General features: G+C 34.1%; 1 protein-coding gene across 4 annotated transcripts in view; it reads right to left on the bottom strand.

Moving 5' to 3' along the window:
* Nucleotides 1-17,820, bottom strand: part of LOC118263727 (proton-coupled amino acid transporter-like protein pathetic) — a 72,359-nt gene that overhangs the window by 6,754 nt on the left and 47,785 nt on the right. For all 4 annotated transcript variants that reach the window (XM_050705591.1, XM_050705592.1, XM_050705590.1 and 1 more), the window contains 4 exons: nt 16,395-16,545; nt 9,953-10,074; nt 8,960-9,044; nt 6,266-6,507 (listed from right to left, as the gene is read on the bottom strand). In XM_050705591.1, coding sequence (XP_050561548.1) covers nt 6,266-6,507; nt 8,960-9,044; nt 9,953-10,074; nt 16,395-16,545 — 600 coding nt within the window. The remainder of the gene's footprint in view (nt 1-6,265; nt 6,508-8,959; nt 9,045-9,952; nt 10,075-16,394; nt 16,546-17,820) is intronic.

The following is a 17,820-nucleotide window of genomic DNA, read 5'->3' as shown; positions in this document are numbered from 1 at the left end:
GTGTGTAGCATAGCACGAGAAAGAATTTCTTTTCACCGGTAAGTCCAAAAACATAAAAATACGTGTGATATTTGTAATTATAACATTAGTATTATGAAATTTATAGACAAAAACGATATAATCTCAAGCAGACTAATAGTAATACATTGCTTGCGATAGATGAGTACAATCTTGCACTACGTGAGCAATCGCGCAATGTATGACGTCCATTGCGAGAGTCCCGAGTACCGAAACAAAAGCTCATTTCCACAAAATCTATGACATCGATAGTGTTGGGCAAATTTGTAATCAATGTCGATTGTTACTATGATACAGTCTATTATAATCAATAGCACACTTTATAATTTAAATAATAAGTATTATTTATTACGACTAATTAGTAATATAGATTTTGAGTGAGTTTTATGTTTTTATTTTTTTATAGAATGTGACATATGATTTATTTTAATATTATGTTTTAGGTTTCCAACAGATCCAGGTGTGACAAAATTGTGGATTGACACAACTGGTAGAATTAATTTTTTTTTCAAGTTCCACCACACAGATTAGAAACTGCGTATATTTTTATCTCCACCATATTTATACAGACATTGGTCTTAAAAACTAAGCTTATATAATAATTAATAGTATAATAAATTATGTAGCAAGTTACACGACCAGGTTTAAAACAATTGAAATGACAAGTGGTGGGATTCAGGAACCCAAACTAGGAAAACCTGTACTATGGGCTCCTGGATTCCTACTAAATGTAGCATATTTCGTTCGCAACATTTCGATGTTGATAATTACATAATAACAAAGTCAGGGAAAAGAAACTTAAAATTAGGCGTTTATCCGCACAATATCGCAATGTGTAATTCAGTAAGTAAACTGATTTTATTTTAGAAAATTTTAAATAAGTCTCTTTAAATCAGTTTTTTTGTCTAAAAATGGCGATATTTAAAATATCATCTTTCGTAAATTTAAAAAATGAAATAATATAACCATGTTATTTCAATGTGTTCTGTACTTTATACAGATTATTCTAAATGTGAGAGCCCTGTAATTAGCTAAATTAGACTAGTAGAATGCATTTGTGTCAGCTAAGAGTTGTCATGCTCACTCAAAGGTCTCACTGGCGGTGGCACGGGCATTGGATCGTTCGATTCCCTGCAACATGGTTGAGTTGGACGGTGCTGGTGTACGTGTCATGTTGGTGAACGAGCGCTGTCAACTGGGACTGGTCAGCTCCAGACTGTATTAATTTTGTTGTTCTTAAGGTTTTTTTTCTATCGCTTTGACTGAATATTAGTTTTACATTGTTCTCACATAGTTCAAGCAATCGATGCAAAGAAAAGCAATGTTATCAAGAATTGTATTGTGAATCTAATTGAAAAAGATCGAACGAACAGATCTTCGATCTTCTCCATAGGAATCTACACTTTGGAACGAGCAAATAGCTTCACTAGAGGGCTGACCGACAGACAGACGTTATTAATATTATTATATTTGCTTTGACGTTCAAAAGTGCCTATGATTTATTTATTTTTTACTGATTTTTAACTTATTGAGTAATAAAATTGGTTTTAAAATTCAGTTATGTATTTTTTATTTATTTTACTTTTATTACTTGGTTTCTATTTCGCATGAATACAATTTCACAATATTCAACAATACTTGCAAAACAAAAACAAGATTACTTAAATTTTATCGATATCAACAATCGACCTTTGTCTCGCCCTAGCATACATGAGTTTTTATGCGTGTTGGAGTGTACGTCAAATGCAGTCATTGCGTTTGTGTGACAACCAATAGCAAATTCGAGATTTAAATGTGTGTTATTTATTTGTGGGGGTAATCCGCTCAGACATTGGTCTCTTGCTTGTAGTGAAATTAAAGGGTGGGAGAAACGGCGACACGCGTTCTGATACAAATCAGGAACTATTTCATTTCTACTCTCTTTATATGTTCTGTGGTTTCACCCATGGATAAAAGAAAGAGACTGGATTGGCCTTGTGGGCGGGCCACGCGTGCCGAGGGTGCGAACGAACGTGCATACCGCTGTCATAACGCTCAAATGTTCATACTTACCGGCTAGCAATCGCTGTCATGTTTTGACAGCGTACGTATCTCCACAAAAATATTATATTATGCCGTCTTGCGCTATTATAACGTGTCGGAAAAGAAACCAGGTGTGTAGCATAGCACGAGAAGGAATTTCTTTTCACCGGTAAGTCCAAAAACATAAAAATACGTGTGATATTTGTAATTATAACATTAGTATTATGAAATTTATAGACAAAAACGATATAATCGCAAGCAGACTAATAGTAATACATTGCTTGCGATAGATGAGTACAATCTTGCACTACGTGAGCAATCGCGCAATGTATGACGTCCATTGCGAGAGTCCCGAGTACCGAAACAAAAGCTCATTTCCACAAAATCTATGACATCTATAGTGTTGGGCAAATTTGTAATCAATGTCGATTGTTACTATGATACAGTCTATTATAATCAATAGCACACTTTATAATTTAAATAATAAGTATTATTTATTACGACTAATTAGTAATACTTATAGATTTTGAGTGAGTTTTATGTTTTTATTTTTTTATAGAATGTGACATATGATTTATTTTAATATTATGTTTTAGGTTTCCAACAGATCCAGGTGTAACAAAATTGTGGATTGACACAACTGGTAGAATAATTTTTTTTTTTCAAGTTCCACCACACAGATTAGAAACTGCGTATATTTTTATCTCCACCATATTTATACAGACATTGGTCTTAAAAACTAAGCTTATATAATAATTAATAGTATAATAAATTATGTAGCAAGTTACACGACCAGGTTTAAGACAATTGAAATGACAAGTGGTGGGATTCAGGAACCCAAACTAGGAAAACCTGTACTATGGGCTCCTGGATTCCTACTAAATGTAGCATATTTCGTTCGCAACATTTCGATGTTGATAATTACATAATAACAAAGTCAGGGAAAAGAAACTTAAAATTAGGCGTTTATCCGCACAATATCGCAATGTGTAATTCAGTAAGTAAACTGATTTTATTTTAGAAAATTTTAAATTAGTCTCATTAAATCAGTTTTTTTGTCTAAAAATGGCGATATTTAAAATATCATCTTTCGTAAATTTAAAAAATGAAATAATATAACCATGTTATTTCAATGTGTTCTGTACTTTATACAGATTTTTGTAAATGTGAGAGCCCTGTAATTAGCTAAATTAGACTAGTAGAATGCATTTGTGTCAGCTTAGAGTTGTCATGCTCACTCAAAGGTCTCACTGGCGGTGGCACGGGCATTGGATCGTTCGATTCCCTGCAACATGGTTGAGTTGGACGGTGCTGGTGTACGTGTCATGTTGGTGAACGAGCGCTGTCAACTGGGACTGGTCAGCTCCAGACTGTATTAATTTTGTTGTTCTTAAGGTTTTTTTCTATCGCTTTGACTGAATATTAGTTTTACATTGTTCTCACATAGTTCAAGCAATCGATGCAAAGAAAAGCAATGTTATCAAGAATTGTATTGTGAATCTAATTGAAAAAGATCGAACGAACAGATCTTCGATCTTCTCCATAGGAATCTACACTTTGGAACGAGCAAATAGCTTCACTAGAGGGCTGACCGACAGACAGACGTTATTAATATTATTATATTTGCTTTGACGTTCAAAAGTGCCTATGATTTATTTATTTTTTACTGATTTTTAACTTATTGAGTAATAAAATTGGTTTTAAAATTCAGTTATGTATTTTTTATTTATTTTACTTTTATTACTTGGTTTCTATTTCGCATGAATACAATATCACAATATTCAACAAACTTGTAAAACAAAAACAAGATTACTTAAATTTTATCGATATCAACAATCGACCTTTGTCTCGCCCTAGCATACATGAGTTTTTATGCGTGTTAGAGTGTACGTCAAATGCAGTCATTGCGTTTGTGTGACAACCAATAGCAAATTCGAGATTTAAATTTGTGTTATTTATTTGTGGGGGTAATCCGCTCAGACATTGGTCTCTTGCTTGTAGTGAAATTAAAGGGTGGGAGAAACGGCGACACGCGTTCTGATACAAATCAGGAACTATTTCATTTCTACTCTCTTTATATGTTCTGTGGTTTCACCCTCCTCGCTGTAAAAGAGATCTAAAAGGAACCTATGAATATTTAAATTTTATATTTGCTCTTAAATTTCAAAGAATCCTTTTGACTTTTTTATTAAATGAAAGTTTTGAATAAAAACTAGTCTAGACTAGCTTCCTTTGTTATATTCCTCGCCGCTTTGGTGTCCATTTTAATACATTTAAATAATCTGATTTTTAATTCTTTGCTGTGTCGATAGATAAGTGTTGAACGCTAATTTTTCCCTATGTAGGTAGGTATTTTTTTTATGAAATTCGGGGGTAAACCTGATGGTAAGCGATCAGCGCCGCCCATGGACACCCCGCAACACAGGTGCGTTGCCGGCCTAAAATATATGTACAATTGTACATAGCATAAGATACTTGAAAGGTTAAGGAGATAGGATTTGTGAATATAGATTAAAAATTATATTATTTTTGTAAGACATTGACAAATTGTTCATAGTCAGTGCACATCATTAGCCAGAATACTTTTGATCTGATCTGGGCATCTGGTCATGATGATTAAGTATTTGATCAGAGTCATCTAAAAATGCTTCATTCTATGGATGACTCTAAGCGAAAAAGCTTAATTGTAATTTCTATGTGCCTAAAGTTACAAGACTAAATGGTGATATTTCTGTATAGATATTTTTAAGTAAAATACAGTTCACTTATTTCAATTTCGGGTTTTAATATTGAAAAGTACACAGATGGCCCAAACGAGTAGTCGTTTGTTATTTAAAAATTTCAAAGAATTTGCGGTAAAAAATGAAAATAGTTTTCGATATAAAAGATCAGACATTAGACAGTGCAACGCTTTAACAATATGAGGAGCAATTTTGCAAGATTTGTGGCTATTGTTATATATTTTTTATACCTTTTACAATATTTTTGAAATTCTTTGCAGTATAAGGTTGTGGATTTGGTGAAAATCAGTATTTTTTGATAAATAAATAAAAGTCGTAATAATGAAAGTTTAGGAATTGCTAATGAAAGCAAAATTTGGGAAATTCAAAGCAATATGTTATATTTATTATATATACATACATAGCCTCACGGCAGTCTCCCAGGGATTTAGGCAGAGACTATAGAACAACCATTGCTAGGAATCTTACATACCTCTTTCGCATCATCAGTCATCGGTCATGCATGCTCATCGGTTAAAGTTACTTTAAATTTGGCCCTTCTATAATATATCTTTATTTAAAATATATATTTATTCATATCTACGTATTTACTTATTAGTCCTCCAAAATTAATATTTATCAACAATTTTAGTGCAAACAGATTTAATTATCATTCGAAAGTTGTATTAATCCTAGTTGGAAAGTTTTGACAAACGAATCAATTATAGAATTGAATTGGTCTAAACTAAAAGATTAGAATTATTTACATAAATAATCTTTTAATGCAGATTTATATTATTAGTTGTGAGTAGTCTGTTTCTCTAGTTTTGTTTTGGGAGAACAAGGCTTGATAGATTCTAGTTGGTTTTGATTATTTAGTTCTTTAGAATAGAATTTAGCTACTGATAGTGTAGAATTTAAGGCATTGGATAGTTTTGAGTTCGTTTATTAGTGACGAATTTTTAACCGACTTAAAAAAAGAAGGAGGCTCTCAGTTTGACGTTCTAGCTAATTCGCTATTGGACGACGAACAAGAACACTAGCACTACATCTAGTGAGCAAAAATACGGTAGGTCTTATGCGCTAATCATCACATATAAGTAATAAATCGCCTATTCGATTTGTCATTTATACGCATTAATATTATATTGTTATAATAACTATCGTGAGATATACTACTCCGCATCTGCATTTCCGCACGCTGCTCATGATAAAGAGTCCCTCTGTGACTCGAAACCAGTAAAGACTTTTCTTCATTATTATATTATCTCTACACGTCCTAATAAAGTGAGACGAGCATAGGGAAGAGCGGGGCTGAAAGTAAGGGGTAAATTGTGCCGATGCGAATAACTCGAAAACAGAAAGAGATAGTTATACGATCGTATTGCATCGTGCGTGTGCCCGACTGTTAGGCATGACGCGATGCACCCCCGGCACTTTCAGCCCCGCTCTCCCCTATTACCTTCTCCACTACTTAAAATAAAACAAACTAAATTATCACTCACCTTATGAAAGTAGGTAATCCACTGATAGAAGTAACAAGATGTTTGTCAGAGAAGTCAGGAGTGTCTCTCAAGCAGTAGTATAAGCAGATGCATATCGAGCCGAGCCACACGAAGTTTGCTAGCGCCGAGAATGGAACCAGGTACTTTAGCTTCGTGATTTGAGTCAGTGGGAGAAGTACTACTAGCGTCAACCCGCAGTAGACTGTCACTGACCAGTCGGGGCCGCCGTACACTGTTGATACCTGAAAAAAAGATTTATAATTATGTTTTTTTTTAATGTCTACAGAGATTAATTTTCAAGTATCATACTATTATTAAAATCCTAAAAAATACATTTTCATAATAACTATTGTGAGACTAAAAATAATGGTTTATTCGCGTAAATATATTGAAGAGAGAATGAAGAGTCCCTCTGTGACTCGAAACAATATGTATAATGTTCAATTGGTGTAACATTTTTTTAATGTGTGTACAAGTTGTACAACTACTGTAACATTTTATAAGTCAACATCAAATCATTAATTTCAGATATACCAATATAAAGTATTTTATTAGGCACGTTTCATGTGAATATTTCACGTTTTATTAATTAGTTAATAAAAAAGCGTGTTATATCAGCAATATTACTAACACGTTAACCGCCACGTCGGTCATTGGTGACAGACGCTTAGCGGACATCTCTTCAACAGTTTTCTTTCAACAATTAATGCTTTAAATAACTATGAAGAACAGAACCAGTTTGCGTAATTGTACACTATTGCCTGAAACGCTTGAAACACAAATATCAATACAATTCATTACTCGACAAGTAATTTAACGGTTGATTTAATATTAATTTCATCAATCATCTACAATTACATAGTGGGTATGATATGAGATGGTTATGTTTATTTAATAAATATCGTATTACGTCATATTACGTGTGTTGTTATTATTATTATATTAATGAGTGAGTGGGTTTTTGTAATTACTGTAGTATGTGTAATGCAACACATAATTCGCGTAACTTATTTATATATAAGTAATAGTTTATGAGATGAGAACTTTGCACTTTGTAATTGTAAACCCATTTTAGCTAGCTTTTTTAACGGGTGAAAATCATCCAATGACTTCGAGAGAGAGTGTCAGTCTCTTACTGACTAAAAACCACGCCGTTCCTACTCCTGTATTTCGAGCCGGAGCCCGGTAAACTCGTTAGGTAGTCCGCACCTCCGATTTTAGCATGAGCATTTAGCATGGCTTGAAATTAGTTGAATTCCTCGTCAAATAGTTACGTGAGTAAGCCTAAAAACATATTAATTAATTTAATATGTGTCATGAAAGTTTGTATTATACAAACAAAAATAATATTACGAATAGGTAAACAAGAAGATTAAACACAAAAGAAAATGAAATAAATAATGCAATTTATTGTTTGGAAATAATATTTTCACATTTGAAATGTTTGAACCTTCCTGATATCTTAATACTCGCATATTTAGTTGCCATCGCAATTTGCATTTTATGCACATAGGAATACAAATGAATTACGAATGAACGACGTTGATACTATGTATTCTTTTCAGTGTTAATTGTAATAAAACGTAATTTACGTCTTAAAGTAGTGTAAATGAGGAAAGTTAGTTAAGGGCTAAAGTTTTGATAGTGCAATATAAAGTGTAATGGACTTTAGTGGATTACAATAAGAGCTATAACTGTTTGTAAAGTCGTTTAATTTTATGTTATAGTGTTGGTCCGGTGATGTAAGAATGAAAATTGAGTTCAATAGAAACGCAAATTAGGTTCAGTTTTTGTTGCTATGTAGTTCGGCATTGTACCTGATTTTAAGATACCATGCTCCGTTACGAATCGGCCGGCTCGACCGGAGTGATACCACGGCCTCACAGAAAACAGACGTGAAACGACGCTTGCGTTGTGTTTTGTTGTGTGAGTGAAATTACCGAATGCCCAATTACCATACCTTTCCAATCTCCCCAATCCTTGAATCCACAACAATTCTCAAATTCCTAACCTCACCACCACCAAAAGGTGGACAACGCAAGTGTAAGGTGTAACACCTCTAGTGTTTCGGGTGTCGATTGCATACCATCAGGCGATCCGTCTTCTCGTTTACCGGCTTATGCCCATAAAAATACCTTCGAGGCATAACAGACACTCTCAAATTGTATTTAGTTGGAATTTTACCTCACGATATAAAATCCTTGACCCTCTCTGTGACTCCATTATAAACCTAGGTAACCCCTAGTCCCACCCTAAAACTAAAACATTTAATTCAAAGAAACAAGTACTAACTCTATTAGACAAGTTTGCAAAGATCTAAATCACAAATTGACGGCTTCTGGGAATAGTTTAGTTACTTACAAGTAAGACCTACTAGTAATTGCCCCGTGGTTCAATTTAAACCGTTGTCGGCCTACACTTTGCATTTATTTATCATTCATGATACCGCGACGACGATTTGTGAGGTGAATGTTACTGTTAGTCGAAAGTTATTAGTTTGTTTCATAAAATGTTAGTTAGTTAGTTTAAAGATATTAATTAAATTCATAAGGTTAGTTTCTTGTATAAAATAAAATCGCTACTGACAATGAAAGGAGGCTCTCAGTTTTTATGTATGTATGTTTGTGCGCGATTATCTCGCGTTTGGTTGAACCGAATTGAATGCGATTTTCAGTATGGTTAAAGAGTACTTACTTGTCTGAATGACTCGGCTATGACCACCACGTAGACACAGCACGCACCCATGTGTGTTAGCGCTAACGCCCAGTCTGCTAACTCTCTGAAACATAAAAAAAAGATATTATAATTTAAAACTTTCATTTACTAACTTTCAGGTACAAAATGACCTATGTTTTATTTAAGAGTATAATCTGTATCGATCCCAAATTATCTGTTCAGTATCCTTAGTACAAGTTTGCTTTACGTTTAACGAGATCGAAATGAGAGCATGTTTGGCTCTCTGACTTCAATCTCGTTAAGTATTATGGAGCTTTGTATTAGAGTTGTAGAGGAGCAGACCTAACAAACATGTATTAATACTTTTACTAAACAATAAAGATTCTGTGAAAAAAGAACTATATTTTTCATACCATTATTAATTCGTAATACTGGCAGTAATACCTATCGTTCGTTTTACAATAACAAGCAGATTCTTATCTAATTCTATTTTGAGTTTGAATTTTTCTATGTGGCAGTAGGGTACAAATTGTTTAACCCTGTGATTTAGTCCAATGGCTATTCTTAGAACCTTACTCCCTTATTCAGAGTCGATTAATTAAGGAAACCGATTAATCATCAAAAAAGAGGCCGGAAAGCACCGCGTTCCAATTAACCGTTGGAGATCACAGATCAGAGGTTTAAGGTTTTGTTACCCTTTAAATTCATCCGGTCTTCCGCATTGATTATGACAAACACTATTATATATGTAGGTATATATAGAAGACCCAATTACCCCCCTTCCTAATCTTTCCAATTCTGGATTCCCCAACAACCCTAAAATTCCTAACCCCTAAAAGGCCAGCAACGCACTTGTAACGCCTCTGGTGTTTCGAGTGTCCATGGGCGGCGGCGATTGCTTATCATCAGGTGATCCGTCGGCTCGTTTATCGGCTTATACCATAAAAAGAAGAATAGTTTAGCAGTGGACTATCATGAATGGTTGGCGTTGAAGTGTCGTAAAATACTCACCGTGCAAAAGGAGCGAATTTTCTAACTGGCTTAGGTCCATTTTGAAACACCAGGTCACATGTGTCTGCGTATCCTATCGCTGGTTTCTTGAGGTCTACACACAGTTGTTGAGAGGTTTTTACCTGGAAATAAAAGATATGTTGTTGTAGAGACATAGTAAATGGGAAAAACATGAAACTGTTTTGTCAAAACAGAATAAAGCTGTGTTGTTGGTGTAGTGGCTGGAGAACACATATGATCATCAGTAGGGCTGATGCTTGATCCGGAGCTGCGGACTACCTAGCGAGTTTACTCTGGCTCGAAAAGCAGAAGTAGGAACGGGATGGTTTGTATTCAGTAAGAGTCCGACACTCTCTCTCGCCTCGCCCAAAGCGAAGAAGACATTGGATGATTTAATTTCAAAAAAGTGGGTGAAAAACTAGCTGCGCTGCGCGTCCCGGGTTCCATTCTCATAAGTTATATATTTGTATGTGTGATGTCAACATATTTCATTTAGATTTTATCAAATACAAAAGTATTACCCCAGTTCATAATTCCCATTCAGTTTTATTAGTTAGCCTGTTGCCCCAAACTAAAGAACATTTCCCGGTTCTACTCTTACTAAAATCGAGAACAACTTCAGCTGATGCATATAATTTATTCGCATCTATATCCAAACTACTAATGCATAAACTGCCTTAAATTGAAAGTCCCAAGATATACTTTAACATAATATTGTGAAACTAAGGTTTGTTGACTCTATTTGTTATTATACAATCCCTTTCTCTAACTTTGATTTGAGAACTACTTAACCAAACCATTGTTAAACTAGGTCATGGTGGTTTAAAGTAACTCTTACGTAGTTAAGTTATTGCTTTGTCGATCGTTTTATGGGATTTATTGTGTTCTGTATGTAATGGGTTTTAAGAGACATAATACTTGCATCACGCTTTTGATACTTTGGAGAGTTGAGTAAAGGGCTATAGTAGATATTAGTGATGTAACGAATGTATATTTTTAACATTTGCGAATGAAAATACGAATATTGACTTAAAAATTTGGCCCAATTTGTATTTGGAATTATTTTGGCAGATTACTTGACGCACAGATCATATCACTATTTTATTTATTTTGTTAATTGACAATTTTAACACGTTCATCTTTGAAATATTCACATTAAAAATAGCGAACTCGTTAAAAATAGTGAATCTCAAAAATGTGTGAGTATTCGCGAATGCGAATGAGAATGACAATATTCGTAGTACATATTAAATGTAGGTAACCCAATTTTTAGGTCAAGTTATAGACTACAGAGTACGAGCTTTTTAATTAGTCAGACTATGTTGTTACGAAGAACTATGCAGGTGGAAAATCCAATATTACTTTACGTAACCGAAGTATTGTCTTTGAAACCATAAGTAATTGTGTTAGTGATTCATCATCTAATAAGTCAGGCAAAGTAATTAGATCATTATTCAATAGATAAATAACAATAAATTCATTGAAAAGGGTTACCAAAAAGGCGTGAAAATGAGAAAAGATTAGCAATTCAATAACAATAATAGCTACGTAACGCCTTTTATCTCTGAAGACTTGGCAGAGATGCACATTACGGCACGTAATGCCGCTATACAATGTACACCCACTTTTCACCATTTGTATTATGTAATGTAATAGGGGGTGAGCCTATTGCCATATAATGGGCACAATTCCAGACTCCGTGCTACTACTGAGAAATTTACGAAAAACCAATAAAAGTTCAGCGATACTTAGCCCGACCCGCGAATCGAAGCCGATGCGTGAGTCTGGCAGTCGCACTTGCGGCCACTCGATCAACAAGACAGATCATAATAACAATAATAGAACCAGTAATAATAACAATTACATAATAAAATAATTGTAATAACTTCACTAGATGTCATAACATCAAATATTTAATGATGGTAATTAGAAAGTGTCATGGCATTCAATTACCCGAAGCGCCATGGATAATGGAACCACGAACTCGGTTAGTTGCGTATTGCATAATATAATAGTTTTATCTCAGAGTTAACGCGTAACGTTTACTGTGGGTAACCACAGAAACAGTAATGTTTCTGTTCTGTTGGTGTTTGGTTTATTTGTATTGTCACCAACAATAATGGGTTGAATTTATTTTCTTGGATTGTATTTTTTTGATCTTTTTTTATAGAATGGCAAATGAGCAAACGAGTCACCTGATAGTAAGCGATCAGCGCCGCCCATGGACACCCGCAACACTAGAGGTATCACAGGTGCGTTGCCGGCCTTTTAAAAAGGAGTATGCTCTTTTCTTGAAGGTTTGAAGGTCGTATCGGTTTAGAAATACCGCCGACGACAGCTCATTCCACAATTACGAACAACGCTCATTCCACAAACACGAGGCAGAAAGTTTCGCGACAAACGCACAGTTTTGTGGCCTGCCAACCATCTATATGATGGGGATGAATAAATTCTTGGATTGTCGAAATATTTTTTTAAAACTCTCTGATAGACCTTTGAAACTGTCTTGCCTTGGCTTTGATCTTTAAGATAACTACTAAAAATAGATTAGGCGTTTATTTTATTAAACTCTTTTTGTTACTATCAACGGGTACACTAGAAACACCATTTATCTTGATGAAGTTGCATACCCCATCTATCACAGAAAACAATGTCTACCACAAATAACTCAATATAACTTCAGTAGTTTAAGTAAATTTGGTTAAAACTTTAAAATGGATGAGTTAAGGAATACGAAGAAATGGTCCCTGTTTGAATTAGAAGAGTGCACAGTGCATTGTACTTGCTTGCAAGGTCACAATGATTTTGATAAAGGTATGTAGTGAAGTTAGTCGTATATTATACTTTATTAATTTCTAATCCATTAACATTATATTTTCAAAAAAAAATTATAAAAAAAAAACATTTACAAAATTTAAAAAGTAGTACTACCAGTAATGGGAGAAATCCAAACTATTGGCGGTGCATGAGGCCCTTGACCCAACCAACTAATGTTAGCCTACTCAGGTGTTGGTCGAGGCTTTCGGCTATGAGGCCATTGGCAGATACGACTATCTTATTATTAGTTTCCCTATGAAACAAATACAAAGAGGAGTTTTCATAACTGGATTTCTCTTCAAATTAATGCGTAACACTTTAAGGGGTGCGTTGGACGTTACAAACCACGCCCATCTCTATTTTCCATTTAACGGTCCCATACTACAAAAACGTTGTCAATTGTCCACTTTATAATGTGCAATTTCTGAGCGCTCATAACTTATCTACGGTAAGATATTACGGCCCAATGATATTATGAAGTAAAACGTTTTACTTATAATACTTATCATTGGGCAGGCTGTTCTTGTGTCACATAACACAATCACATTGTGGCATCTCTTCTTTGTACTTTGTTTATAGTTTATTCACTAGGGTTTTCTACGGTAGTTTGGGTGTGTTTATAAACTTTACAGACGAATTACACGCATATTTGGAAAACAATGTTTGAGATTACTTATCTAGGTAAACATTGTTTGTATTGTTACAAGTACCGTAGCTAGTCGTTTCGTATATTTTTTCCAATCTAATGTTGTTTTTTTATATAAGTAATGATAAACTTATGTTAAGTAAGACTTGAAACTAACATTTATTTAAAATGTTTAGTTTTATTTTTAAGATTATTTCAAAGGCAATTGTTAACTTGTAAAGTTAAAATATATCATCATCGCTTACTATTACACACAACAAGTTTGTGTCATAGTAAATAATGTAGCTGTATTATTGGAGTAGGTAATCCATTATATATTCTGTAACAGTGCTGAAAAGTTCCATCTTAGAATGCTCTAGGTACATAGATATATATGAAAGACTAGAAGTGGCAAGCTAAAGGATCAAATGTAACTTTGTTGGTGATTGAAAGTTTAATTATTATAATAGTTTATATGATATGTGTATTAGGATATACTTCTCACAATGAAGGCTATACGTGTATCCTAAGGCTTAAATCCAAAAAAATACATTAACTGAATGTCTTTTAGTTGAGCAATACATTAAGATAAAAACTATTAAAGCATTAAATTGTTTATAAAACAATACTATAGAAAAAGCACCTACTATTAACTTCAATGAAGTATAACGTATCTAGTCACCACGAAATCTGTGGTCTTACAACGTATTTTTTTATTGTCTTGTACGTTACTTAACTCCATCAGCTGTTATAAATTGTTTCAAGCGCAATACATACGTACATATTAGGTTAATGACCTCAAAGTCGCTTTGACAAATTACCAGAGAATTTGCACAACAAAAAACAAGTTGCCAAAGCAACTAAAGTAATTGTTGGCATTGAAATATAAACAATATAAGACGAAATATTTACGCAAATGTAGACAATGGGTATAAATATAGAAGGTGGTTATTGTACTGAGATTGTTTCATTTATTACCTGCTTATATACAAATACTATGAAGGAAATACAAAGAGGAGATGTCATAACTGGATTTCCCTTTAATAAAATGCGTTACACAAACCACACTTCTCTTTATATTCGGTCTAGCGGTTCCATACTACAAAAACGATGCCAATTGTCCACATTTTATCATATTTCGGAGCGCTTATAATTTACTTATTTACACCTTTTTACTTATAATATCATTGGGCAGCGCCGTTTTTTTGTGTCTCAGTGCACAATTTCATTATGGCATCACCTCTTTTATACTTGCTTCATGGTATATACTTACCTTACCTATATATACGTGTCTAACTAGTTATAAACTTGCGATAATTGGGTCGCGAATAAAACATTGTACAGGTAATATACGTTAAGATTACTTTCGTTTTGATCCATACACTTCCAATATTTTTAGGTTTTCTAATTTTAAATGTGCTTAGAAAAAAATCTTCTATGACTTTTCCATGGGAGATAGTCAATGCTTTGTCAACAGTTAGATTTTCCAACCATATAAGACTTTTTTTTCTTTCTTAAATGGCAACCGAGTATCCAATACAGTGTTGTCGACTATACTGCCAGTGGGCCAGTTCATGATTGAAATTACAATAATGAGTATTCTACAATATACTATAACAGTATCAAACAAATGATGTTTATAGTCAAACGACCCGGACTTAAACTTTTTGCCAACTGTTGAACTGTAAATAACTGTAGTACCGTTTTATATTAAGGTTTGTTTTTGTTCCAATCTCCTCTGTAAATACTTTAGTTCCGTTGCAATAAGGGGAAATCCTGTTGCCAAGTAACGATTGTTGCTCTTCTTAACAAACTTTGACTATTCGCGCAATTCATGTACTGAGTAATAGTAGATATTTTGTTCTAAGTTGGTTAAAAATATATTTTCTAAACAAACTATACAAACTGAAACTAAAAACACTATAAAATCCTAATATTCAATTTGCCTACAACTGTCAGTTTTAGTCTCATATCTACATAGAATAAAATCATAAGAAAGCTTAAACTGTAAACTGTTTATTTTTTAATAATACTTAGTGCGTGATCTACAATCGTTTTCAAAGTCAAAAATATGTCCGTGCTAAACTCAAAAACTACCGAATGGATTTAACTTAAACATATAAATATTACTTACAAGTTGGATCAACATATTTATATGCTACATTATAGCTGCCATCTACGGTATAGCTGTGAATAAATTCCGCCAAAAATCATCACAGTGAATAAATCCACGCGGACGAAGTTGCGGCCAAAAACTAGTACAAAATAATGACAATATCATTCTAACGAGACCTAAGGCACCACTCAGTTGTTATTTAGTACATAAACATACGTTTTTATGTTTACACAAACGAACATAGGACGTCATAAACGAATTTATCTTTCGCAATAAAAGTAACATTCGCATAAAACGTCGCTTGGGAGAAAATCTGCCGCTTATGGTAATTTTTTTTCTTTTCCTCTATGTCACTGTATTTCCTGTACGGCGCGGCGTTTAGCCATGGGATTTGTATTTATTTATGAGGAGAAAAATAAATAGTGAAGGAAAGAATCAATAACGTGTTATGTTTCGAAGGGGTCGCACAAGTTGTTTGTCATCAATGTCTTTTTTATCTACTTTTATTAATATTAAGACCATACATAAATATTTTATTTTAATTCTGGGTAACTCGCTAACTTTGTTTATAAAGAACAATTTTTTATTCCGTCCTGACTGAAGATCTCTTAGATAGCTTGAAGAATTTAGTTCGACATGTATATCGCACATAAAATTGTTTGCAGGTAATACGCGCTCGTCATATTTTGTACTTGAATGTAATTCAGCATTGAACTAAATTATCATTATTGTTACGAAAAGATAATGAATTACCCCCACTGGCAAATAGACCGGTGAGGCACTTTTGAACGTCAAAGCAAATGTTACAATAATAAAAAAACTAAATGTCTGTCTGTCAATCAGTCTGAAAACTAACTAACAAAGAAGTTACAAGAAATCCTTACCAAAACATGTATAACATGGCAGCACACGAAGCCTATGAGTAACGTGCCGATGCTGCCTATCACCAGACCGGCATTCTTGAAGGCTAGCGGCATCGCCAGCACTCCGGAACCCAGCGAGGCTTTTAGGAGGTGAGCGAGCGCACCGAAACTCCTGGAAATTTAAGAAAGAAATATTATATTACACTCTGTTTATTTTTTAACCGACTTCCCAAAAAGGTGGAGGTTCTCAATTCGGCCGGTATGTTTTTTTTAAACTAAATAAATGAAAATGGTTTGATTGTTTGTGTTATAATGATTGATAACAAAATAATAATGTTATCACTTTGAAATTAAGAGTACCCTTAACGGACGAGCATGTATGAAAAAAATGATGAGTGTTGATGAAGCGAAAGATGTATGTAAGATTCAGAGTAATTGGCGGTGCATTGTCTCTGCCTACCCGCATGGGAGACTGGCGTGAAGTTATGTATGTATCTGTGTCATTTTTATGTCCGCAATAATGTGCTAATTTATTGACCCAGTCTTTAGTCTAGTCGTTCCAAGTAGAGGCCACTGCTGTGGTTTTCGTTATGAATTTTTCTATAATATAGAACTTCAAATAGCGCAGTATTTCGGGAATAAATCGTTCCTATTTATTACAATATGTTACGTAAACTGAGTGCATGATGAGGAAGCACAATTTCATTCATCAATTTGAAATATCATAAGCATTATTTACGTCACAATTCATCTCCATAATTTTCACTTAAATTACGTTCATCATGTAAACTAGTTCACACAACACTACGTACTAAAATATTATGACTTGACATAACTTAGCACTTAATCCCACGACCTACTTACATACATACATACATATAATGTGAATTAATCTAATGTTATAACTCATTAACATTTGATATCACTTCCTTAATGAAACACTAGTTCTGAGACCCTAATCTTACACTGTCTAGGTTTAGTACTTGAAGATAGGAATTTTGCGTAGGCCTGACCCAAATCCGAATTAAATTTTCCCTGTTTCAAGTATGTCTTTTGAGTTAGATGCCTTTACACCCACATTTCGTAAGTGATTTTGTTGGCCTTTCATTAGGGGTGGGTTATATTAACACCAGTTAGGTGGGGATTAAGTCTCACGATGTTTTTCTTCACCGTTTGTCGTTTTCATCCGGTAATTCGGTAAACGATTAGACGAATTACCTGATGGTAAGCAATTGTCGCCGTCCATGGACAACCGAAACACCAGAGGCGTTACAAATGCGTTGCCAACCTTTTGGGGGTTAGGAATTTAAGGGTTGTTGAGGTATTGGGAAGGTAATTGGGCCCCGGCAACCTCACTCACGCAACGACCTTGTTTCATGTTGGTTTTCTGTCAAGTGGTGATACATTTTAATTATAGACACACACTCATGAATTGATTCTTATTCCC

The sequence above is a fragment of the Spodoptera frugiperda genome, chromosome 27 (genome assembly GCF_023101765.2).
Source record: "Spodoptera frugiperda isolate SF20-4 chromosome 27, AGI-APGP_CSIRO_Sfru_2.0, whole genome shotgun sequence".
Lineage (NCBI taxonomy): Eukaryota > Metazoa > Arthropoda > Insecta > Lepidoptera > Noctuidae > Spodoptera > Spodoptera frugiperda.
This window is presented reverse-complemented; position numbering and strand designations above follow the sequence as displayed.